The 27,003-nt window shown below is 37.6% G+C and overlaps 1 protein-coding gene across 4 annotated transcripts in view; it reads left to right on the top strand.

The window, feature by feature from the left end:
* Window positions 1-27,003, top strand: part of Arhgap6 (Rho GTPase activating protein 6) — a 487,916-nt gene that overhangs the window by 384,089 nt on the left and 76,824 nt on the right. For 3 of the 4 annotated variants that reach the window (XM_028885949.2, XM_028885950.2, XM_028885951.2), the window contains exon 2: window positions 23,977-24,136. In XM_028885949.2, the coding sequence (XP_028741782.1) occupies window positions 23,977-24,136 (160 nt within the window). Of the gene's footprint in view, window positions 1-15,155; window positions 15,536-23,976; window positions 24,137-27,003 lie in introns of those variants that run through there. The other variant, XM_028885952.2, reaches the window with a different exon arrangement.

The following is a 27,003-nucleotide window of genomic DNA, read 5'->3' as shown; positions in this document are numbered from 1 at the left end:
TTCTACAATTTTGTTAACTTTATATAAAGTTGAAATCTCCTCAAGTTGATACAGGAACAGCCACTTCATTTTTCCTTCATACCTGTACGGAATTACGTTGAATAGATATCCCAGAGTTTATTTAGTTAATTGCCCCTTGATAGACACTTAGGTTGCTGATGTCTGTCAACATGTAATTAAAATACAACATAGTTATTTATATTATGACCTGTATTAATACTGTATGTTAGATATTGGTAAAGTTTAATGTGCCCATAATAAAGTACGCATGTTTTGCAAGTTTACAAGCTAAATAATGAACCAGAGTGTGCCAGATGAAGAGGCAATCTAAGACCCTAAAGTTTTCCAGTCACTCTGCCCCAAAAATAACCTCTATTCTGTCTTTTCACACATTAGATTGATTTCTCCTATTTTGAGACTTTGCATTGATGGGATCACATGCTGTCATTGGTGTCAACATGATATCTGTGGGATTCATGTGTATTCGTTTAAGTGGTTGAAGTTGTTTTTTCATTTTCATTACCATGTAGCTTTCCATTATGTGGATAAACCACAATTTATCCTTTCTACTTTGATGGACATTTTACTAGTTTATGGTTTGAGGCTATTGTGAATAATGACGCTATGAGCATTAGGCCATGCATCTTGTGGTGAATATGTGCGCACATTTCTGTTGATTTTAAGAGTGGGGTTTTCTGTTTTGTTGTTGTTGTTGTTGCAACACCTCACTAAGTATCCAAAGGAGAGGAGGGTTTTAGAGGGATGTAATTAGTGATGTTCTTGGGTCTATCTTTTTCATACTGGGATTGGAATTGTTGGTATTTTCACTATTGAAGATGCTGTTCTAGTTAATATCTACTTTTTCTTTCTTTTTTTTGTGTGTGATGCATCTGTGAATTTGGGCACAGTTCATGTGTGTGTCAGAGGACAACTTTTGGGAGTCATTTCTACCCTTCCACTGTAGAATAATGGCATCAAACTCAGGTTGTTAGAAATGGGCAATAAGTGCTTTAACCCTCTGAGCCATCTTGCTGGCTCTGAAGTGAATATCTCATGAATGCATCTTGTATATTTTATAAGCAGTCTTATAACTTGAATACTTAACAATTGGTGCATGTGATGGTGAACACATGTAATTTCAGCTACTCCTAATTGGCACCAGGAGTGTGTTGAAAGGCCTTGGCTGGGCTGCACAGGACAGAGATTGATTAGTTATGTCTTTCTTGGCATGCAAGTTGGTACATTTGCCTTTTTAGGTGATCTCGCCGGGAGCTTGGCTTAAGCCTCACTAGGTCTATGGACACAGAGAGCCCCGTGCTCAGGAAGCTGAAACAGTGCAGAGTTACATTTTGAGTAACTATAGCAGAATTGCTACCTGAAAATAACTTAAATTTTAAGGTAGGCCTGTAGCTCTAACAATAGCTTTGTTCCTTTGATTTTGAAATGGTCTGTGGTACAGGTGCTTTTGTGTGCCTTCTGAAGTACCAGGCTAGGCTAAGGAAAATCACATTCTTCTTTATGTGACTTTTCAGACATTCTCTAATGAACTAGTGCCTTTCTCAGGTGTTCTAAAAGGCAGAAAAACCTAATGGTCCATCTAGGATGCCATGGCATAGGATAAAATGGCCAGCCTATTTTTCTTTTTTATTATATTAAAATATAATTATATCATTTTCCCATCCCTTTTCTCCATCCCATTACTCCTATACATGCCTCCCATTCTGTCCTATATTTACACCCTCCTTTTCTTTAGCCACTGTTGTTACATATACTTATAAAAATAAATATATAAATACAACCTGATGAATCCATGCAGTGCTGATTATATGTATATAGTTTTAGGGTCAACTACTTGATATTAGATAACTAGTCGGGGGTGGGAGCTCATCCCTGGATAAGATTAGTGATCCCTCTATAGGCAGTGTTAATTGCTTGTAGCTATTCATCTAAGGGTATGGAGTCATAAGATTTCCCCTGTCTACTTTTGGATGGCAACTGGTGTTGGACCTGGAGTTACAGGGAGTTATGAGCCACCATGTGGGTGCTGGGAATTGAACCCAGGTCCTGTGGTCCAGCCCATAAATGAGATCCATTAAGATAAATATTTCTTTTATTTTTTGAGATTATAATCACATTTCTCTCTTCCTTTTCATCCCTCCAAACCCTCTCATATAACTTCCTTGCTCTTTCAAATCCAAAGCCTCATTTTAAAATTAATTGTTGTTATATACATATGCATATATACATATATATTCCTAAATGCCTGTATGAGATTTAGCACTTAGCATGGTCTAGCATTAAATAAATATATAAAATTGTTAGCTCTATTAGTTGTGATATTTATCCTTATTATTATTATTATTAAGAGACTGAGGAGTTAATATATACTCACGTATTAGAGAAAATGATTTGGAAATGTGTGTCCAAAAATATCCAAAGGACAATATTCTCAGAACTCTTCAGATATCCAGTGTGTATGTGGGAGGGTATGAATGAAGCATTATTGGGTGCTCCAAAGGCAGACTGCAGCATTTGATTGTGTCTATCATTTTTTTCCCACAATAGAATTTATAGAAACAAGCAGTAGTAGAAAAAGGTGTTCTGTAGCAGAACTAGGCGGTTTCTGGAAGAGTCTCAATCATTCTAAGAAATACTTTACTGTATTACTCTTGCTAATAATATGAAGTTAATAAAGAGTTGGCCAAACACTTTCACTTTGAATAATAACTTATATTCAATGCTGAAGAAACCATATTTTTATATTGTTGAATGGAAAATGTTGCCTTTAGTTTTGTTGGGATGTAGCTTACCTGTTACCCTATTCTCCCACTAGAGGTCTAACTTACATAAGATCAGGCACCAAGTAATGTGGGTGGCTTCTGTAGCCTCCATTCCCTGACTTGTAGACTACTTCTTTCATCTTCAAAGCCTATAATATGTCTCTCTGACTCTTCCTCGGTATTCACATCTTCTCTGTGTTCTGCTGGAAAAGGTTTGTCTATGTTAAGAACTCATGTGGTTAGAGTGAGCTCACCTGGATAATCTAGTATATTCTCTACATGTCAAGGTTGCAAGTGTAATGACATATGCAAAGTCCCTTTTGCCATTCACCGTAACACATTCCTAGATTCCTAGGTTCTGAGAATTCACACATGGATATCTTCTATGCTATTTGTTTCATTGGGTTTTTGACATTTCTTAACATTGGTGATACTCCACAGATCCAGAAAGACATTCAATGATTACCTTTGCTGTTTAACTCTTCCTATCAGCCTTCACTGTATGGAATGATTATTTTGTAAGTGATATTAAGTTCTGGCTTCATTCAAAGACCAATAAAGTCAAAGAGCATGAAAGTAAACAAAACAAAGTTATTGAACTGTTCTATGCAGCATTTTATTTTTAGCATATCTTTCAATATAGGGAATAATATCTCAGCTAGAGCTGAATTGTATTTTAACATATATAATTTCTGTGCTAGATATCAACAACTCATTGGTATTAAAATATAAGTAGTTTACCTGCCGTTTTCATGTACCCATTATGTAGCTCACTTTTTAAAAAAATGGACACTAGAAATATTTTAAAATTATAACTCATTCATGATCAGTAGTGTATGAAAACAAAAGGAAACAAAGATTTTGTTCATTCTCTTAGCTTGGCTAGAGCTCTAGTGGCCAATACACACGAAATACAGATGTTATGGATTTTCTCATTATTAATGATATCTATATCTCAAGCAATGACGTAGAAAATGTATTTCTAATTCTTGATGTTTGAGTTGTATTGTTTAAGGTTTTTTTTTTCCCATTTTGGTTTTTGGTGTATATACAGTTACTGTATGATCCAACAATGCCACCTTTAGATAATCAAAAAATCCAAGAGAATCAAGACAATGCTCACACTGGAAATTGTTTATGAGTGTTCACAATAGCTTTATTCATAATAGCCAAAGAGTAGAAACAGCTGAAAAGCTCCTTAACTAACAAACAAATGATAAGATGTGATCTATCTATGCTTTTTCACCATAAGAAACGATTTGAGGGCTGATAAATGCTACAGCAGTGACAGATCTCAAACTACGCTATATGAAAGAAACCAGACATAAATGGGGCACATATTGTATGATTTCATCTATATTCAATGCCAAAATTAGGCAAGTGCATAATGACAGAGAGTACATTAGTGTTTTTCAAGTGCTGGAGTGAGAGAAGCATCAGTAGTGATTAACAACAGGTATGGACTTTCTAAGGTGATGAAGGAGCTCCAGAATTGATACTGATCACATATATCTTTAAATATGCCTAGCAAAACAGTAAATTGCACAACTTAAAAGTGGTATATTTTTGCCTCAAGAAATTATTTTCATTAGTTTAATTACAACTCATCCAGTCCCTTTATTATTTTGCTACATTTTTCTTTTTAAAACCTAAGATTCAATATATTTCATTGCCCAGAGGATACATTATATATCAAAACAGAAGTGCTTAGGGAGCTCTGTGAAACACATTTTAATTTATTGTTTCAAAAATAGTATATTGAGAAAAAAACATCCCAGAAAAACAGCAACTGAAAAAAACAGCCAGTTTGTTTTTATGTCTTACCTGGAGTTTGGTGTGACTCTGTAAATTGCTTTCTCTCTTTTCAATTTCCCCTTTTACATGTTTGACATTTAATAGGAGAAGCTGGGAAGCAAGTTTTTTTTTTTTTCATTTTTTACTGGAAGTGGTTTTAGCTACTTTAAAACAAATGTCCCCAATATAAATATTCCCTGCTGGCCTTGTTTCCACATAACAGGGACAAATAGTTTTCTGTCTAGATGGTAGAATTGCTGCTCTCCTCCAAACTACCTTTCAACCAACAGATATGCAAAAGCACAAAATATAAAAGCTGTTCTCTTCTGGGCATTGTGTCTGGCCTTGGAAAGAGTCAAGCAAATAGCTGAAACGGGAGAGATGGAGAGTGAATGCGATGGTTGCATAGGAGGTCTATGACGTTAGAGTCTTCTGGGAAAAGAGCTGACACTTAAACATCCCCAACCCTCCACTTTCCTCCCTCAGTTAGACACCTCAAGTGATTGCCTACGTATGTCTTGTCTAGGTTTGAGACCTATTATCTGAGACCTTCAAAGAACCAAGTTTACCTTCTTTAACACAAAAGTAGATTCCCCCTGGCCATATTTTTACTCATTCCTTATAGCATCTATAGCAAACATATCATTGTATTCTAGACGGTATTGTTTGCTTCTTTATTTGATGCTTGGTTCTGTTTCATTTGTAATGTCCCTATATAGGGGATATTATATGACTGTTCATGAGAGGCATAAACAGATGTATGTTTATCTGAGCTAAAAAGCACTGATAATATGCTAATGAAATTATTCTTTCCAAGTTGAGCTTGGGGAACAATTCTGTTTATTTGGGGTTATTTATAATAACATTGGTAACAAAAGCAATTGTGTCACTGAAAAACCCACTCTAACATAGGTGACCACTCATGAAAGCCAATGATTCCTAAGCATTTTAAAAGATGAGTTTCTTTTGCTTTTAGAATAGCGAAACAATCTATCCAGTGTGAATATCCATCTCCTCTATCATATATCTGGTGATTTTAGATGGTTTTTCAGTAAAAGGTCAGCAAAAGTGTTGCAAGTTGGACAGGCTTTATTGTGTACTGAATGCTGCAATTATATTGGGAAAACAGCCACAGATAATATAGACATGAGTGGGTGTGTTTGTATTCCAATAAGGCTTGATTTACAACAACAACAAAAACCCAAAAACCTTTGGGCTGAAGAGGGCCAGGATTGTAGTTCTCTAACTGAAGAACACTTGCCACCCCAAGGTCAAGGAATGCTTCAGTCTATATGCTAGAAGTATTTCTGATGATAGAGGTTAAGTCACAAAACTTTAGAATTTGACTTTACAAGAAAACCAAATGAGACAGATTTGGAGGTGAACATAGGGCTGCCCTCACACCTTTTTGTTTTTAGTCATTCTGAAGAACTGTCTTGAGTAGAAGAGGAAAGCATAGAAAGGCAGTACAGAATAGTGGTATAAGGTCCCTTCATGTGAATCCTAGCCAAGCCTCAAGCAGTCTGTCTGGGGACAGGTAACTTTATCTGCCCTTACCTTGGATTTTTTTTTCATCTGTTAAAAAATGTTAATAGACTTCACCTTGTAAAATAGATTTGTGATTAAAGCTAGGGATAACAGTGGGTATATGCTTTGTCTGCAAGATGTTTGTTATTTCCCCAGAAATCTCAACCCTATGGGAGTATACACAGCCCTCCACTTATTTTATCCTTGCTGTGAGTCACTGATGAGCAATCCTCGCTGTGTACTATGAATAGCCGTGCTGTCTTCAAACTCTCATGGCACTAATGGTTTGTCATGTTATGGTTCTTTACAGGAAAAACTTGTTAACAAGGAAAAAAGCAGCAAATGTCACTGTAGAGAATGTGCACAGGCACAAATCAGTAGTAACCATGGGGACATGTTAGGTGGTAACAGTTGGGGTTTTCAATATGTCAATAAAATGATGGCGTGCCTAAATAGCAATCGTTATGCTTAAATTCTAGATTCTGAGTCTTACTATTTTTTTAAATTTTTTAAATTACATACATTTATTTATTCATTTATGTGTATATGAGAGAGACATAAAAATCTGGGCTCAGGAGAATATGTGGCTCATTTCACTTACCATAAAAAATGTGTGCATTTTTCTATTTTTAGCTCCATTATATGTAGTAAGTAACTGACCCTTAGAATGATGGAAAATCAGAAAAGACTGAGTTGAAATTCAAAACTTGGCACTGGGACCTCAGAGCCCTCTTTGCAACATGTTCTACAAATAAGTCCCATGTTCAAATAACAACCACAGAAGGAGAAAATGAAAGCTGCACTACACTCAGTAGCACAGTACTTGCCCTAATGTACAAGGGCCTGGGTTTAACCAACCCAGCACCATTTTGAAAGAAAGAAAAAAAGAATTAAAAGGAGCAAATTAAATGGCAGGTGCTTAACTGATACCACTAGACATGGTCTTCATCGTAGGACATCTACAGCAATCCTGTATACGTAAAAAAGAATTTTAAATTAAGAGTATGCAAGTGTATAGACTTGTCTTAATTAGTAGCATTATTAGATTATTTCTGCTCCCTGTGGAGGAGATGAAAGAGTATCTAGCTTTCAAGTTCAAAGTGAGGTCAGTCATATTATGCCTGCAGCATGGGAGAGATTTCCCAAATCAGTCAGTGAATGCATAGAGACAGGTCATGCATCATATGAGAGTGGAAGGGTACAAGCAGCTAGTAGGATAGGCTGGACAGAGAAAAGCTTAAGTTCAGAACAAATAATTGATGAAATCTAGAAAACAAGTTACATCTCCCAGAAAAAAGTTTAAGGAATTCACTTCCTTCAATAGTATTGTGATTATCCAAGCCTTTCCACTGGTTTTCAACTTAGATTGCCCATTAGAAGAGAGCTTTATATACCTGTTACTGCCTGATCCCCAACTCCAAGGACTCTTGTTGGTTTGACCTATATCTGTGTTGTCCAACACAGTAGCCACAAGCTACTTGTACCTATTTAGATTAAAAAGCAATTAAGTTTAAGTAAAAATTTAAATTTAGTTAATAATTTTTACTAGTCAAGTCTCAAATGAATGTCAGCCATGAGTGGCCAGTGGTTACCTTGTCAGACAGTAGGTATAACAAATATTTCCATAAACATATAAAGTTCTAATAGACTACAATATTCTGAAGGACGGAACAGGGTCATGTAGACATGAGCCTAATGATAAGGAGAATGTCTGTGAAAGGTGATTCTTGGGCAAAACACAGATATTACAATAATGTGCTATTAATAACTGTGGAAATATACACTGGTCTTGCATGAGACCATCAACTACCAAGCATGGATGAAGGAAGGGCTCAAAGGGCCCTCCCCCTCACTGATAGAGAAGTCACTTTAGTGATGCACCTAGCCATGACCTCATCAGGCTCCAAAGGATAGTCCCAATTCAGTGGTCATACAGATGGCCTTGGTTAAACCAAATGGATTACACAAGAAAACCAAAAGTCATGAATCTAGGAAAGAGACAGGTAAGGAGGAGAAAGGTGTTGATAGCAGTGAAAGGAAGATAAAGGAGGATGGGAGGAAGAAAGCAATGCATGTATTATATACACTTTTTGAAGCTGTCAAAGAACTAACTTATTAATAAATAGAAAAGCTCCCTTGACCCCACCCTTTTCTGGGACATCATGGGAGAGCTGGCCCTAGTGGCAAGGGTGCAGGAGAGCTGTCCCTGCCCCTCATTGGTGGGGGGGCAGGCAGAGACCTGGGCTAACCAACTCAGCTACCACCCAGTCCCAGATCCAGGGCCTTCAGTTGGCCTACCCCAAAATCTACCCCAACTATGAGATGCTGGGGCATGTAAAGGGACCAGTCCTGTGGCACAATAGTCACAGGATCTCCATGACACAGGACAGCAACAGGATACCTGAAAGGAATCTCAGTGAGAGTCCAGCATTGATGGTGTAACAGACAGCAGAGGGCTTGAACCAGATCAACGACTCATTGCGATGAATATATGCAAGTAAAGCTGTTTGGGCCAAAGGGTGTACTGTGTGATACACCATAGCTTCCAATGCCAGTACAATGAATGAACATGTGATGGAGAAAGATGGAGGAGAAAGATGGAGGAGCAGAGTGGTACAAGTACAGAGTGGTACAAGTTCAGAGGAACAAGACATGAGACAGTTGTGATTGGTATGAGAGAAGTCTATGTTGGCTAGAGGAACATGTTATTACCCAGAGGGGTCAACGAGATGTTGTTTGTTTGTTTGTTGTTTTGTTTTTAATTTAATTTTTTATTTTCTTTTTTGGGGGTTGTTACAAGGGTGGAGAACCAATATGGAAGGACTGGAAAATGAGTGGGATTGGGGTGCATGATGTGAAATTTCCAAAGTATCAATAAAAAATTATGATTTTTTTGAAAGGTCCCTTGGTCAATTGCTCCACAAGTGGAAGTTTAGATCAATTAACTGTCAGTCTTTGACTGAAAGTGTTGCCTGTTCTTACTTCAAATAAAGTGTTACCATTTATGCTGGTTGTAAATTAATTAAGAGCATTTAATAAGATAAATGATTTTAAACCAAAACTAAGACACATATTGTCCATAGATCACATTTTAGGCAACAAATTAGAACTGATAGAAATTTGTATTTCTGGTGATACTTGTAATTAACTTGTTGATGGAGTGAGTTCATTAAATCTTATGTAAATTTGGAGAAGTTGTTCACTCTATATTATAGAAGGAGGCTTTTGACAAAGCAAAATGTGATCAAATGTTGCACTTAAATACAAGGGGTTGGAAAGAATCCACTTCGGTGGCTTTTTTTTTTTTTTTTTTTTTTTTTTTGGCTTTAGCCTATTTTGTTTCACTTAAGAATTTTAAGGGTAAAGTTTTGTTTTCCAGATATGATAATTGATCTATGCTTAGGGCCTGTTTAATTGCATGCTGATTTGTAAATATCTGCTTTGTGATTGATTTCTTCAGTTTAAAGTAACATAATTTCAGCATCTTTGCATTTCTTAGTCTTTTTCCAAACTTATTCGCTGTTCAGTGAGAAATGAAGCTACCCATATTGGAATAATAAATGCCCTGCCCTGTAGAAAGTTCACATGGCATCATACTCATAATGAGTGTCCTTTCATTGAGCAGCAGCCTCCCAAGAAACTTGTAGAATCCAAAAAGTGTTTGTTATGGAAGTAAGGGTCAGAAACAGTACCTATAGAAGAAATGTCCTTCTCTATAACTTATCAGAACAAATGGTATCACATGAAAGTTTCTCTGTGAGAACCAGAAGGCAATGACCTTATTTAGGTATACCCTCTCAGGTACATAAAACAAAATGTGCATTTCTTATTCCTTCTGAAAATGTGTCACTATTTTTGGCTCAACTAATTTTGCTTCAGTGTTTCTTTTGAAAGCATTCTTAAAGCTAGACTTTGGGGCTAAAGAGATGGCTCAGTGGTTAAGAGTATCAAAAGGGCCTGTGTTCCTTTCCTAGCACCCACATGATGGCTCACAAACACCTGTCACTCCAGTTCTAGGGGATCTAATGTTCTCTTCTGGCCTCTGTGGGCACAAGGCACACACATGGTGCACAGACATACATGCAGACAAAGTACCCATCACGTAATATAAGCAAGTGGAGTTTGTGAAAAAGCTAGACTTCTCTAAAGTTTAGAAAGGTAGCTACATTACATTTTCACTTCTAGTGCTTACTTGTTCATTTGCTCTGCCAAGAAGGATTTAATAAGTTAACTATTAACCTTGAACTAAAAATAAGTCAATTATTTTTCTCTTTGAAAAAAATTTCTCATTTGAAATTTTTTTTTTCAAATGAAGCAATGTAACAAGCCACTCTGATTTTCTAAGATCCAAAAGTTACTTGGGGAAAAAAAGCCTTCTTATGAAGAAATCACCCCCTTGGTTTGCCTGCTTGATCATTGCCACCAGTCAAAACTATTCAAGGAGGTGGTAAACATTCAGTAAATGTTAGGGTTGCTTTCTTGTGGTTTTGACTTTGAGATTCATGTTCTAGCTACCTATTGGTTTACTTTAATGGCATATTTTATATCTGAAACAGCTAACCATTATTCTTCCTGTAGATAAGTCACAAGAGCCACAGGAGGATACTAGAAATAGGATCAAAGTCAGGATGCCTGGAATGAGAAGACAAGCAGGTACAATTCAAGAAGCAAGTGTCAGCAGTGAGAGAAAGCAGAATCTTCCGGCTCTCTGGCTGGTCACAAAGCCTCTGGACATTCTCAGCAATCCCAAGAATTAACCGAAAAGATGCCACATTTTCACTGAGCTCTTTAAAGGAATAGATAAATGGAAATATCCTTCACAATTTATAGTTTAGGTATAGTCTTAAACTAAGTGGCAGCTGAATGCTCCCCACCAATGGAGGTTAAGCAGACCAAAAAAAGATCTAGCAGTAATGGTTGTAATCTAAATAAATTTCACCATACCATTTTGGGATTCAGTTATAGTTCTGAAAAATAAAAGCATTATATATTTCTAATAATTGAATTTATGTTGCTTAAACCTTGAAGGATGCCAACATACATTTATCTGCTCTATCGTTGAAAAATTCCCCACATGCTCTGTAAAGCAATACAGAAAGTTCACTATCTGCTTGATCACCTACCTCTCTTTCCAAGGAAATATGAAAAGAAAAGGAACGAGCTACATTATAGTCCCATGGGAAGATATATGGGGAGGGGTTGCTGCGATTCAGATTGGTGAAACCTGTTATTTATGAGGACATAGGACAGCATGGATAGTAGTAGATCCATCAGGCACATATATAGATCTCCCAATGAAAGTTTATTCCTCCTTTCAGTTATAAAAGTAACCATGATTAGTGGGATGAAAAGATCTAAAGACAAAGATGGGCTCTACCATTTTCAACACAAGACATTTCTGATTTGGTTACATAGGAATGTGCAACAAATAAACCACTCTAAACCTTAGTGGATTAAAGCAGCCACCATTGGTTCTGTAACATGACTTCAAGTAGATAGTCCTTCTGAACTTGACAATGTTCACTTAGAAGACTTCATTCATTTCAGAGATTAGTTAAGGTTGGGTTTAGTTGAGACACTGGGACAAGCAAGCCTTTGCTGTTTTCCATGTGGTCTCCTCATGGCTCTTTCGATAATCTCTCCAACACAGTAATTAGATTTATGTTATGGAGACTTAAGGGACCCAAGAAAGGAGAGGTAGTTGTTGGGAATTCTTATGTCTTAGGCTCAGACTTGTCACAGAACCACCTTCTACCATATCTAGGTAGTTAAAACCTCAAGGCCAACAAGGACTGAAGGGCAAAGAGGTATAATAAGCATGCTTACTGTGTGTGAGGTGTGGCCCATACCTGGGAGTTCCGCACATGCTGTAGAGGATTGCCCAGGTTTTTATGAACCAGGACTAAAAATAAAGCCACAGGCCACTTTCTCCAACATTCCACTGCTGTAGCCCATTATATGCCTAACCATTAACCACAAGCAAGCCTGGAAAGCGAAGTCGAATGGAATGCCCATGGATTATAGGCTACAGATTTTTGTGAGCAGCCAGGCCTTTTCTCATTGTAGAGAATTTTTGTATCTGAATTTCCATCACCTCTTCTCTCCAGTGGAATTGTGTAAGTAAGGGAATGTGTGATACACATAAATTGCTAGCACATATTTATGCTCAGTTAATTTCTACTATCATAATGGTTACTCACTATTATGCAGTGACTATTTGTTTTTTTTTTTTTATTCTATTTAAGTCAACATACATTGTATTGGCTATCACGATAAAGAACTTAGTTGAAGCCAAAGACTGATATAATCAGAAACATACTCACTCAAAAAGCTTGAGAAAGTGTTTCTATAATATTTTGTCATAAATGTGTAAAATATCACCAATTGTATAAACAGAAGCAAAGCCTAGAAGGTAGTGTGAATGCTAATGCATGGACTCCAAGGCTATAAATAATTACTTGACACCATTCACAATGAAAGACTAAGTGGAAGAAGACTGTTGTGTTCTCAGCATTTTTTTCTGATTAGCAAAATACCCATAAATCAAAGCTTTTACTTGTTTTCTGATTTTTAGTTACAAGGCTGTTTGGAGGATTTGGGGCCTTTTACTGGTTCTACTCAAAGGGCTGATATTTAAATCTTAAAGAGGACTCCTTATCTTCACTTTTTGTTTTTCTGGCTTAAACATATTTTCTAAAGAATGCCAAGTACCCAGCTTTCCCACCATTTCTGTATTTCCTTTGAAAGCTTGATTTGGTTCTACCCATAAACTTTCATTTCACAACACATTATTTCTTGATATTGAGATTATTCACTTAAAGAAGTAGTCACTTTCTCATGACATATTCACTGACATTACAATATACATATTTAAAAATAACTTCTTGTTAGGGCTATGAACATGGACTTGGCTGGAGGATGCAGTTGGGTAACTTTATCCCACACTGAATAAACCTCTTTTTTCTGATTTCACTATTGGGGAGGCATAGTGGTGTGGTGAGTAACACCAGCTCTTTGGAGGCAGGAGCAGGTAGATGTCTATGAGTTTGAAGCCAGTCTGTTCTCTATAGTGATGTCAAGGGCAACCATGGCTACACAGTGAGACTCTGTTTCATAATGATGATGATGACAATGATAATGATGGTGATGATGATAAATAATGAGACCCGAGGAGATGGCTCAGTGGTTAAGAACACTTCCTACTCTTGCAGATGATCTAGGTTTAGTTTCCAGCACCCACATGGCCTTTACAACTGCCTATAACTGCAGCTCCAGAAGGTCATATACCCACTTCTGGCTTCTATGGGCACTGCATGTATGTGGTGCACACAAATACATTAATGCAAATATTCATACATATAAAATAAAAGTGAATCTATAATAATAATAATAATAATAATAATAATAATAATAATAAATTAAAAGACCACTCTGGCCTTAAGTGCTGGATCTTAATCACTATTTCTTACTGAACACTTACAAAACAGCTTCTACTGGTGATCATTATGGACAGGAACTTTGTCTTCTGATTAATTTGTAAGCTCCATAGGGATTAGGATCACAGCTGCATCACTCAAGAGTTGTGAATCTTTGGGCAAATTACTTAATGTCTCAAAGATTCTTTTTATGTCTGTGGTAGGGAAATAAAGGTGTCAGTAACTTCTTAGATTTTTTTTCACAAGTAAATGACTCAGTACCCATAAAATGCTTAGGACAGTGCATGACACAATCTACATTAAATGTTGTCATGTATTCATAAAGTAAGTAATGATGAAAAATGAAATTGCAGATTTATTATCTTCATGTGCAGTAATAATATCAAATAACTTTAAATATACATCTAACATCTATGGATGATTATCTAGCATTGTTTGAACCATATTGGTCATCTGTCAGAATTATAAACACTTTCAACATGGGACGATTGATGTTGATGGAGGTGGCTGTATATGCAGGAACAGGTAGCTTTTACTCTGGTTTTCTCTCAACTTTAATCATTCTAGTAAGGCACACCATGTGACATTTTATTGTTTTTATCAATTCTCTCCCCATGCTAAATAAATAACGCCAAAATAGACTATGTGTGCCTTCCATAATGAATGTCACAGAATTCCAGTAAAATCACACTGAATCCCTGCATTTGAATCAGTAAGATCTTCCATAAAATCATTGCTCAGTCCAATACAACAACAGCAATTATTTTGTTAAAATTCACTTGAAACCATGAGAGAATTATAACTTCATATCAACAGGGAAACAAAGATGCATTTTTGAATTGTGTTTGGTTTGGTGCCATGTAGAATTCATAGAGATGAAGATAATGAGTGACAAGGAATTTTTTATTTTCTTTTTGAGATTAATATAATTATATCATTTTTCCCTTCCCTTCCCTTCCCAAACACTCCCGTGTACCTTTGCATGTTCTCTTTTAAATTTATGGCCTCTTTTAAAATTGATAGTTGTTATATGTATATGTGCAAAAAATATGTTTTAGTCTTTTATTTTCTCTCTGCCCTCCATGACTTTCACACTTCACCTCTACCTGCTCCCATACCCTCTTAAACATAGTCGAGTGGGTACATTTACTTGGACCTCTACCTCTTCTGCTCTGAAAATGAACAACTTCTCAAGGAGCTTTGTTTCCACAAAGAATAAAACAAGGAAGTATGTGTTATGCTTCATTATAAAGGAGAATAAATCTGTTCTGGTTTTTAATGTTTGTGGGGAAAAATCAGGGTTTTAAAGTACAGTTTGACAACTGAGAAATTTTTCTAAGCTGAGAAAGTATCCTATGGGCTGCATTGTGCTCATGGGGGTTTCCCAGAGGCATCCAACATTCTTTGATGGATTCCTAATAAGGACACTTTGCAGTTACAATTCAATTACCATTTGTAGATCCTTATGGTCAGGGGATTTTTTAAATGGAGCCCTCTCTTAATTCCAGTGTATTTTTTTCAAAATAGTCTTATTCAAATAAGAAGTAGAGAAATTCAGTTTCAATTTCTCTTTTTGTCCTGCCCTCCCACTTCCTCCCCAGCGTGTATACACACTCTCTCTCTCTTTCTCCCTCTCTTCCTTCCTCCCTCCTAACCTCCCTCCTTTCCTCCTTACTTTTTTCTTAATCTCACTTACTCACTCAGTGACACAGCCTATCTGTGCTCAAAAGGGACTGGAACTTCTCACTGATCTGGTGAAAAGATTGCTTTTTTTTCTTCCAAGATTCACTGGGTAGTGGATATATCTGGTAACAAAAAAGTATCCCGAAGTCATAGCAGGGCCAGCTGGACGATTTCTCTCACACTTGATAAGATCTTCTGTCACAAGATTCATTTTTCACCAAAAAAAAAAAAAAAAAGCAGAGTCAAGTTCCTAGTCCAAGCTAAGTTCTGTTACATTAGAGAGGACAGCAAGAACGCCGAGAGTAGAATTCATGGGTAAGCACCAAATCTATATTTCTATACTCCTATTTATTTTGCAGAAGATGATTATGATAAGATATGTGATTCTGTCATTCCTAGCGTGTGATTTGGGAAGAAAAATGGGTGATCAGCATGTGAGATGTGTGGCTGCTAAAAACTGCTTTGCGCCGATAGAGATTTATGAGCATAGCTCATTTCCAGACTGATTGATGATGCTGAAGCAGCAGGAAATATGCGAACTGCAGCAGGAAGGAGTGCTCTGCAATTAACGGGAGCAGCATCATTAGTGTGATTGCTGCAAGACTCCGGCACCGGTTGCTTGGAGGTCTCCCAGCCAAAGGTTTTACCTTCCTCTTTCAACTTCTTGCATGTGCTGCAACATGTTACCTGTGGTGGCAGGGACAGATACAGGCTTTGGAGAACAACTTATACTGAAGATAAGGCTAATGCTAAATCAGCATGTTACTTTACCAAAGGAAAGATCTTAAGGTACTGGATTTGCAAACACTGTAAACATTGGTTTTGCTAACTATAATGAATCTAGCCAGCCAGTGGTAGTGCATGCCTTTAATCCCAGCACTCAGGAGGCAGAGGTAGGTGGATCTTGGTGAGTTCAAGGCCAGCCTGGTCTACATAGGGAATTCCAGGATAGTCAGGGCTACATAGAGAAACCCTGTCTTGAAAACAAAACAAACAAACTAAAGAATGTAACGTTGACATGGCTTGGTGGTAGAAAGAAGGACAACTTAACTCTCATGTTCAGGGTCCTACTTTGCCTCTGTAAGACTAACTTTACTATTAGCTGTTGCTTTACTTATTTGTAAGGTTACAGGTTTAGGCTAGTTTCTCTTGAGAGATGATGGCATGCATATATAGTAGTGGTTATCAGACAAAATTCTACAGCCTGAAGTCTGGCTTCAAATCCCAACTCAGATATTTATTCATTTTATTATCTAGGCAAGTTTGCATAATGTTTGTGCCTCAGTTTCTCCATCTGCAAATACAAAGATAATAAGGGTGTCATTGTCCACCAAGGGACATTACATGAAATAATGTAAATAAAGATCTTAGTAGCCAATCAACCATTTCTACTGTGAGCAGAACTTTCAGGGACTAATCCATTGTTAAAGGTCAATTGTTCTAACTGTGATTAAATTGTGGAAAGGCAAGAACTGTTGAAGGTTAGCCTTGTTGTTGAGACATTTCTAATCCATGCAGGTTATTTCTACCTTCTACAGCCTGTGCTCCATGCAGGCTATTTTGCCTCCATGATTTGAGCAAAGCTTTTAAAGCTAAGAATTGAATTTATCGGTACTAGAAAAGTTCACGACTCAAGTGGAGAGATTCAGAAGTGAAAATGGCCTTTCAGTCTGACATCTTTTTGCTTAAGGACATCGAATATGTGGATTTGTCTCCTCTGGGTTAACCATTAGCAAGGCTTTCCCTACAAGAAAATATGTACATGACATTTATTTTCCCAGATGGTGTTAGCACAGTTCCAGGTTTGACAATGCTCATTTCTTTCTTTTGGGTTTATCAATAAAATACACACATAAACAAGCCATTTTCACATGACCATTTTTTTAATTTCATTCACATATTTATTTATAGATGTGTGCACACATGTGCTCTTGTACATGGCATAGCATGCCTGTGGAGGTTCAAGGACATGCAGCTGGAGTTGGTTCTCTCCTTATACCATGTGGGCTTCAGAATGATTGAGCTCATGTCTTCAGGCTTGGCAACAAGTGCCTTTTCCCACTGAGCTATCTCACCAGCTAATGGCTTTAGAAAACCACTTGAATTTCACCCTACCATTTATATGTTTCCAGCATCTCAATTATTGCCATCTTGTATGATTTCTTTGTGGGCTGTTTGGGATCTCTTCCAAAGAAGTACAATCTTGGAGTTAGAAAATGTTGCTCCAAAAGGCTAATTCTAAACATAAATGTGCCTTAATACTTTTAAATTGGTGAAGTGGTCAGCAAATGTTTTCTGGACGGGCTCGATAATAAAATTGTTCAGCTCTGTGGGCCTGGCAGTCTCTGTTACAAGCTATTTAGCTCTAGCACTGAAGCGTGGACACTGCCATAGGCTGTACCTGAGTGAGGGAGTGTAGCTGTGCCCCACTAAAACTTCAAGATTTGACTCATGGGCAGCAGTTTGCTATGTGTGGATTATTGATTCCTGGCTAGTCAACTTATTATAATCAAAATACTTATCATTCCCATTTTACAGATGAGGAAAGTGAAGGACAGGACATGTAAGTAGCTTGCTAAGAACCCACATGGCTGGTAAACAGTGGAACTGGGGCCCAAATCTAGAAAGGTATTGCTTTTAGCAACTACTCCATGACAACCAATTGAATGCTTGGCTCCTGAATTGTGCCTGATTCATTTAATCATTTACATAAGGGCCTACTCAAATAGTGTTCCCAGTCAAGATGTTCAGAAAGCTCACACATTAATCCTACTTCCTCTGCCCTGCCCTACCTGCTTCTCTAGTGCTTATCATCTTGTAACTTCCTGTGAGTTACTCAGTCATTGTGTGTGTTTATCTGCTTTTTATTTTGTTCACTAATGAGTCTTAAGTACCTTGAAGAGTTCCTGGCCTATAGAATTCCTCCATCAAGTGCTTGCTGAACCAGCAAGATAAGCTTTTGCATGTTTAGACTTGGACACTTCTGAAGTAACAGTAATATATGAAGGCAAAAGTTCAAAGTAGACTACTGTTCTTATAAATTGTTTTTAACTTTCTAAAATCCCTAATCAAAATAAAATAGAATTTTTAATTAAAAAAGTCCAGATTCAATGCATTTTTAAAAGTATGTGGTATAGTAGAGGTATTAAATCCCCATAAAGAAAAGTGTGTTGCAGAGTAACTAAAGAGTCAAGAGAGGACAATTGAAAAATGGTTTCCTGTTGAGTGCATAAAAGAGCAGTCTCTTCAGGGAGTCCAGCCAGGGGTGTAACAACCATACAAACTCTCTCATCTTTCCCAAGGTGTTCACAAAGAAGGAAGTTTCCTGTCATTGCGACGTGTTTATTTTGGAGTTATAAAGATCAAGGCAGACCTTTTCAGAAGTGTTTGATTGTAGGGCTTGGTATTTCAGTTTATGCTATGCTTCAGTGGTGCACTTTGATTATGTGGGAAGAGTGCCTTTACTAATTATTATTACACAATGCTGGCCACCTTAGGAAACAATTGGAAAAGATTTACTTGTGTATTATATGATCTAAATGACAGACCCTTCTTTAGTTCCTAGTTTATTTTGTGCATCTTGCCTTCAAGAAACCATAATCCAACTGGCACCTAGAAAAAAAAAATCCACTCCAACAAATAGTGGAACTATTTATTCAGAAATTCAGTATATGTTTCTGTAAGAGTTTTTCATATCACTAAAATTGCCAGGCTTCAGATGAAGATGCAAATTTAGAATGATGATTAATATTAATTATAACTTAAATTACCAGTTATTCACAGCCTGTCAGGAGCTAATAAGCCCTCCACAAGAAATTCATTTGCATTGTCTTGTGTGATCCACACATGCCTGAGAGTTAATTCTTCCTCTTTCCTCAATACTATTGAGAAAGCTGAGGCTCGAAGATCAGAATCTTGTCAAAAAGTTCACATATAGTTAGCCCTGAGGCTTGGTAACTTAAATTTTGAAGCCTGCTTTAAAACTGAAGAACTTGTCTGTTTGATAGTGATAATCTCTGACTGTGATTCTAATGTACTGGATCCATAGAAAATATTTTGAGCAGGCCTACATCAATCCTTTGCCGGCCCTCTTGGTCAGGGCAGTTTATTCTTGTGTGGTTAAAGAGATACTCCAATTAGAGTCCAGCCCCAAACACAAAACAAAACAGTGTGGTGTAGGCTCAAACCAAAATTATTTCAATCAATTTTATTTCATGGAAAAATCAAGTCTGTTTGTAAAGACACACAGACCAGCTCAAAAGAATGAACTTTCTGAATAAAACATAGATACTGGGTTTTGAGTTTGCTTTTTGATTCTTTTGCCTAAATGTGGATACATACACTTCTGATGAGAAAGATATCTCCCTAGTTAATACTGTTGGTGAGTTGTTCTTCAGTTAATCAAAATTATATTTCGTTGAGAATTTTGTTTGCTTTTTATAAATTGTTTAGTGGCATTTGCATTTCTTAAGGCTAATTCAAAAATAGGTACTACAGTTTTGTTTATGTGCATAATATACAGAACCCTACATAATATGCATGAAATATAGTTCATGTCTCTGAGGATAAACAAAATATATAAGTGATTGTTAAGATTTCCTGACACCATGATTTTAAGGGTATTTTCTGTATATTCAGTCACGGTTGCTCATCCTCTGAACTATTAGTATTTTGAATCAGATAGGCATTTACTATAGCAAAATATTTCATGCATTATAAAATTTTTAATGTCTCTGGCTTATTCCCCCAGGTATCACACACACACACACACACACACACACACACACACACACACACACGATAATCTCCCTCCCCTTCAATTGGGATGACCAAAATGTCTTCTGTCATTGGCAAAAGGCAACTAATAGAAGACAGAAGATGTTATCAATCCTTTCAAAGTATGGTATGATGATTAATCAAAACACTGGGTTCAGTGGAGGGAGAGGGTTAAAAATGGGTTCCAAGAGCCCAACAATGAATGAATCATTCATTTATGAGCTAAACGGTCACTAAGAAAAAATGCTGACCTGGAACACACATTTGAGAATTGAGATGCCTCCAGAACACACTCTAGGCTGTGCTGGTGGGCTTTGGTGCTCTTTCTGGGAATGATTTTGTAATTTTCTGCTATCACTGACTTCTGTGTTTATGTCTTACCTTTTACATGAAATTTGATGAGTAGATTATGTCTTTCCTGGATCACATGTAATCACATTTTTTATACTTGTATACTAACAATTCTGTTTGGCTCATTAAAATATCTTTTCAAGTTTGAATCAAAATGCTTAGTTTGTCTCTCTCTCTCTCTCTCTCTCTCTCTCTCTCTCTCTCTCTCTCTCTCTCTCTCTCTCTCTCTCTCTCTCATCCTCCCCCCTGTGTGTGTGTTTTTGGCTTTCAGGGATAGTTTCTACGTAGCCCAAGCTGTCTTCAATCTCAAGATCCTCTAGGCTCTATGTCCCCAGTACTGAGCTCACATGTATGCACCACCATGCCCTGGTGCCCAACATCACTGCATTTCTTATCTTTTCATCTTTGATTTGTTCTCTCCTTGATTTCTTTAAGGAATTTCTTTTCACCCTCCTTTCCTTTGAAGATCTGATTGTGTTCCTCTTTTAGTCAATGTTCCACTGACCTTGACCTATTGAGAAAAAAAAATGAATCTACTTTGCATTGCTTACTCAAAAAGCTTCAGATAGTTTTTAGGTCCTGTCTTCTGCCTCCCTTTACCCACTGCTATTTCCATCCTTATGGATGTCTATAATAAGCTTGTGTCCTCAAATTCATTACCTTGGCACCTAGTGTTTACTTCAAATTTGAGTTTCTGCTGGGAAAACCCTTATCCCTCTTAGTCAACTTTCAAGTCTCCATCAAAACAGTACCTTAGCTACAAATCCTTCTTTGATCTGCAGACATATGGTACGGCTCTGTCTTCTCAGCACACATTGCATTTGATGTGATGTTTATTTCTAGCACCACAATCTATGTACTTTCTAGACTGGGTTCTTCCTATATGAAAGTTAACTCTTTGAAGACAAAGGCTGTGCAGCCATCTAAATAAATTCAAGCTGACTACAGTGCTTGCCATGTAACACATACTCCTGAATATTGTTTGAATTTACCAGGAGCATAGAGTAAATAAAAACAAAATAGTATGGTAGGAATCAGTTAATTTCATTTTAAACCATAGTTCAGAGATTGGGAGACCATATATAGGCCACGAGCCAAATGCAGCCTGCATATCTGATTTTGTAAATGAAGTTTTATGGAACTATGCCACAATGCATTCTTTTATGAATTATCTATGGCTACTTGAATGCCCCAGAGGCAGTTAAGTTGTTCAGACAGATCAAGATGGCCTACAAAACATGAAATATTTACTGTCTGACTCTTGACAGAATAGGGTTGCCAATCCCAGCTAATAGGTAATTGAGTCCTCTACAGGTCACATTTTCAAATACTTTTTTTAAAAAAGGGTATGTGGCTTCATTGTGACATTTAGATAAAAATCAGTTTCCTTAGATATCCAAACTTCATATCTAAAAGACACAAATATAGGCTAGCAAGATGGCTCAGAGGGCAAATGCACTTAATACTGATCTTGGGGACATGAGTTCAATATAACGAATCCCAGAATGGAAGAAAAAAATTGATTGACCTAAGTTGTCCTCTGACCTCCACACATATTCATTGACATGCCTGTGCCTGCACGCATACACACACACACACACACACACACACACACACACACACACACACACACCAATAAACAATTGTGAAAAAAAATTTAAGGTCACAAACTCATCTAAGATTTCTCATCTGGGGAATGCAAATCACAGACAACATAACGTATTGAATACTAGTCTCCAGGGATGTGAATTAGCAGCACAGCCAAGACCTGAGTCTCCAGATCTTAAGTGCTTAAACTTGAGCTTGCTCCATTAGACAAATCAAAGGAAAAAAATGTACTAGTCTTGGACTTTTCTTCAGTTGACCAAGTATAGCAGCAGCCTACTCTCCCCACATTACCCTCCCAGAGCCTACTAAGAACATGTGAGTGCTTACTAATCACTGGATGTTAATTCATATAAGACCACTACCAACAAAATTCCCTCTTGATTGTGGAGGGAATGCTGCCTCTTTGAATCCATGGCACTGTGTCTGTTATCTATCATTTGTAGAATGGCCTCTTCAGAAGCAAGGGATGGTGAGTTTCAGAGGAGTGGGAAGTAGTATTTCATGGGTCATCACATTCTCCCAGTCTTCAATGTGCTTGGAGCCAGCACTCTCTGTGGACAACAGAGGTGTGTATGCATACACATAAACGTACTCTTACAGTTGTAGGAAGATATGCTTAGATTTACTGATATATAGCACTTTAAAATCATATCTCTATAAATTTGAATGATTACTGATCATCCGTCTTTTCGTATTTTGTTAAAAATGGCTCATGAAAGTGCTGTAAGCCCTCTTTCCCAAGAGGGCGGGGGGGGGGGGGGGGAGAAGGAGGGGGGTTTGTGGATAGTATGTGGAGTGAGTAGAAATTTTCTTATTAAAGAAAAATGAAAAAATATTAGGTTGTAGCATAGCAGCAGAAGGTTTTTAAATGCCTTTATGAATATTCAAGATTCAAAAAAAAAGTGCTGTAAGTAGAAACAGTAGTTACTATTTTGCCATCGACTTTAAAGCCATACGTTTTTAGCTTGGCCCTTAGGATTTGGTGAAAATTACTCAACCTCGCCAAGATACAGGTTCATCTCCAGTACTATACCATCATAATTGCTGATACTATATTACCAGAGTAATATAATGTACCTTAAGCATATTATATATATATGTGTGTGTGTGTGTGTGTGTGTGTGTGTGTGTGTGTGTGTGTGTGTTCAGAGTTGAAATAATATCTGGTGCTAAGTGTTGTGTTCTACATGCACAGATAAAACTGACCATGAAGCAAACAAACATGAAAATGTTGCATTTGTACTGAACATGTACAGATCTTTCTCCTCTGCCATTATTCTCTAAATGAGGCATTATAACAATCATTTATACAGTATCTAAACTGTACTAGGTAGTAAAAGAAATGTAGAAATTATTCAAAGCATACAAGAGGATATATGTGACAATACTGAGAGTTTAAAATAAAAGTCTTGAACACCTATATATTTGAATAACCACAGGGACTACTGCAAGAGATGCCCCCATATACTAAGTAAAAATTATATTATTATATAGTACAATTTAGCAATATCATTTATTTCAATGTTGCCATTATGTTATTAATAAGGTTAAAAAATTGTTGGCCACTTCAATGGGTTGCTAGATAGATTAAAAAGCACATCGCACAAACAATGACACACAGCACTCTCTCAAAACACATATGTCCCCTATATGAGATGTACACGATAACATGTAACAGCATAGTTTTTCCTGTTATGAAGATACACACAAAAAATATTTTCTATATATACCTACAAGAAGAAGTAAGACCCTGGCGACTTGTTTCCACTCGGTTTTCTTTGGTTTATGTATGCATCATCAGTGAGTTTTTGACCCAGCAGTCACTTTAGCCAATTGAATTTTTGCAACCATGTGAGAAAATTCATGCTAAACTAAGACAGAATTTGGTTTGGGGACTAGAGAGTCAGCTATGGAACACAAGTGTGAAGATTTGTTTGCCTTTTTTACCACCTAAGAGAGAAGGAAGTTTGTGACAAATGGGTGAACTGTGTAACACTTCATGTTTTTCCCTTGGCCTGCAGGGTGACTTCACCTGGAACAGCATGTCTGGCCGCAGTGTGCGTCTGAGGTCAGTCCCCATCCAGAGCCTCTCGGAGCTGGAGCGGGCACGGCTGCAGGAAGTGGCTTTTTATCAGTTGCAGCAGGACTGTGACCTGGGCTGTCAGATCACCATCCCCAAAGGTAAGTCCCTGTTCGCACGTTCTGCCTTTCTGTGGGGGTTCTGCCAGTCAACCACCTGTTCTGCCAAAGCCACAGGCTGCAGATTCTTCTCACGCCTGGCATTAATGCAGAATGGAAACTGTAACTTCTTGGTGGGTGGCTGGTATCCCTGTCTATTTTGAAAGACATGTCCAAGCAGGACAGTGTACACGCCAGCTAATTAAAACAGACAAACCAACAAAATGGTTAACTGGTAGTCTTTCAAAGGAAAGCCAAGAATATCTTAAAAGTCTTCATGGCTTCACATCAATCAAGGAGAAAGCATACAGAGAGGTCAACTAAAAGGTTTGGAAGACAATCTGTGAGTGATATGTAGGATGAATGGAAAATTTCTTAATTAAAAAAATAAAGAAAGAAAAATTATAAAGAAAAAAAAAGGGTTGGAAGACAAGCTGGGCCTGTCTCAATTTGATTTCAAAGTCAACATCTTCGAAGAGTGCCTCAGATCTGTTAAGCTTGCAGGTTTGATTTCATGCAAACTGAGAATGTTATGGCCATGAACTCCATTTGTAGCCAGTTTTTCCTGATGTAGCTGGGTAGTGCTTTGCTACTATGACACTTGAGCCCAGACACACCTGCTTGCCTGGTGCTTTGACACAGGACCTGATTTCCATAAAGCTGAGAAGGGGGCACCTGAATTCTTTTAGTCCATAGAAGCCTGTCTCTGAACAGTCATTGTAATCTGTAAAGGCAGTTTTAATATTTGCATAAAGCAAAAAATTCACTTGAGGCAGAATGGAAAACCATAATCCATTATGAAGATTATAGTAAACATGTTCATAAAAAAATTGACCAATACTCTTGAAATTAAAAAAAAAAAGTAGAATAGGGACAGCAAGCTTCTGAAATGTAGACATGTTATGAATATTTATCTATCAAATATTAAGTCCATAAATACATGTGTGTTGTAGTTTATCTCAAAATTCCCCAGAAATTCATGTGTTGAAGGCTTTATCCCTATTGCTGGGGTATGGCTTTAGGAATGTGATTAGCTCATGAGGGCTCTGACATTTATCAATAGGTTAACCCAATGACAAAAATCATGAGTGAATCGATTATGAGGAGGTGGTGAAAACTGCAAGAGATAGAAGTAAGGGGGATGGGGTAGGTCATTAGAGCATGCATATGAAAGTAGGTCTGGTCCAAGCAAGGCCTCCTCTCTGTATGCCTCCTTGCCATCATGAACTGTGCAGTTCTGTCCTACCACAATCTTATGATGTTCTGCCTTAAAATAGGTGTAGACACAGGGGATCCAAGTTACCATGGACTGAAACCTATAGCACCATATGTATTTGTTCCTTTTCAGATGTTTACCTCAGGTATTTAGTGGCAGCCACACAGAGAAAAAAAACTAACTAGCACAATGTATCGTGTGTGTGTGTGTGTGTGTGTGTGTGTGTGTGTGTGTGTGTGTGTGTGTGTGTGATGTAGTTCTAAAGTAGAGATGATTTTGCCTCCTGTCTCCCAGAGGACATCTGCCAGTTTCTGGCCATGCATTTGGTTATCATACTTTGAGAGAAGGTTCTACTGGCATCAAGTGCGTTCAAGCCAGAAATACTGCTAAATCACCTATAATACATGTGACAACCTTCCTCAATAGTTATTATCAGGTCTCAAATATTCAAGGGCCAAGGCTGAGCCACTTTACCTTACATACAAACATATGCTCCCTTCTTCTATTCATGGTGCTGATAGGTCTGTCTTTTGTTTTTGTTTTGCTTCTAGACAGGGCTGTACTAGTTGAGGAGTCTATAGGCTAGAATTTAGAAACTTATTTTTTCATTCCCCCCACTGACACACTAGTCATATGGACTTAGATGATTCACCTTTGCAATAGGAGAGTTAGTTCTTGATTTTACAAGCAGTAACACAAAATTCTGCATACAGACAATTGGGAATCAATCTTCCTCAAGACCCAGCTATACTATTCTTGGGCATATACCTGAAGACTGATCAATCATACCACAGGGACACATGCTCAACTATGCTCATAGCAGCATTATTCATAGTAGCTAGAACCTGGAAATAACCTAGATGTCCCTCAGGTGAAGAATTGATTAAAAAAATGTAGTACATGTACACAATGGAGTACTACTCAGCAGAAAAAACAGTGACATCATGAAATTTACAGGCAAATGGATGGAACTAGAAAATATGATCTTGAGTGAGGTAACCCAGACTCAGAAAGACAAACATGGTATGTACTCACTCATAAGTGGATACTAGATGTAAAGCAAAGGATAACCAGACTGCAACCCACAGCTACAGAGACGCTAGCTAACAAGGAGGACCCTAAGATTGCCATGGAAAGGGAAAATAGATGAGATCTCTGTGAGTAAACTGAGGATGAGGGGTGAGCAATGGAGGGTAGGGGATGGGGGATGAGAGCATAAGGAAATGGGATGCTCGAGCTGGAACAGGGATGGAGTGGGAAAGCAATGAGAGAGATGCCATGATGGAGGGAGATATCACGGGGATATAGAGAAAACAGGTGCTTCAGAAGTTCCCTGGAATCCCCAATGATGACCCCAACTTAGACTACTAGAAATAGTGGAGAGGGTACCTGAACTGAACTGGCTTACTCCAGTGATAAGATCAGTGAATATCCTGTCATCACAGAACTTTACTCCAGTGACTGATGGAAGCAGATGCAGAGATCCACAACCAAACACCAGGCAGAGATCCAGGAGTCCAGTAGGAGTGAGAGGAGAGGGATTCTATGAGCAAGTGCATCAGGATCATGATGGGGAAACCTGCAAAGACGACCAAACCAAACTAGTGGGAACTCAGGAAAGTTGGATCAATGTCTGTAGAGCCTGCATGGGACT

The sequence above is a fragment of the Peromyscus leucopus genome, chromosome X (assembly GCF_004664715.2).
Source record: "Peromyscus leucopus breed LL Stock chromosome X, UCI_PerLeu_2.1, whole genome shotgun sequence".
NCBI lineage: Eukaryota > Metazoa > Chordata > Mammalia > Rodentia > Cricetidae > Peromyscus > Peromyscus leucopus.
This window is presented reverse-complemented; position numbering and strand designations above follow the sequence as displayed.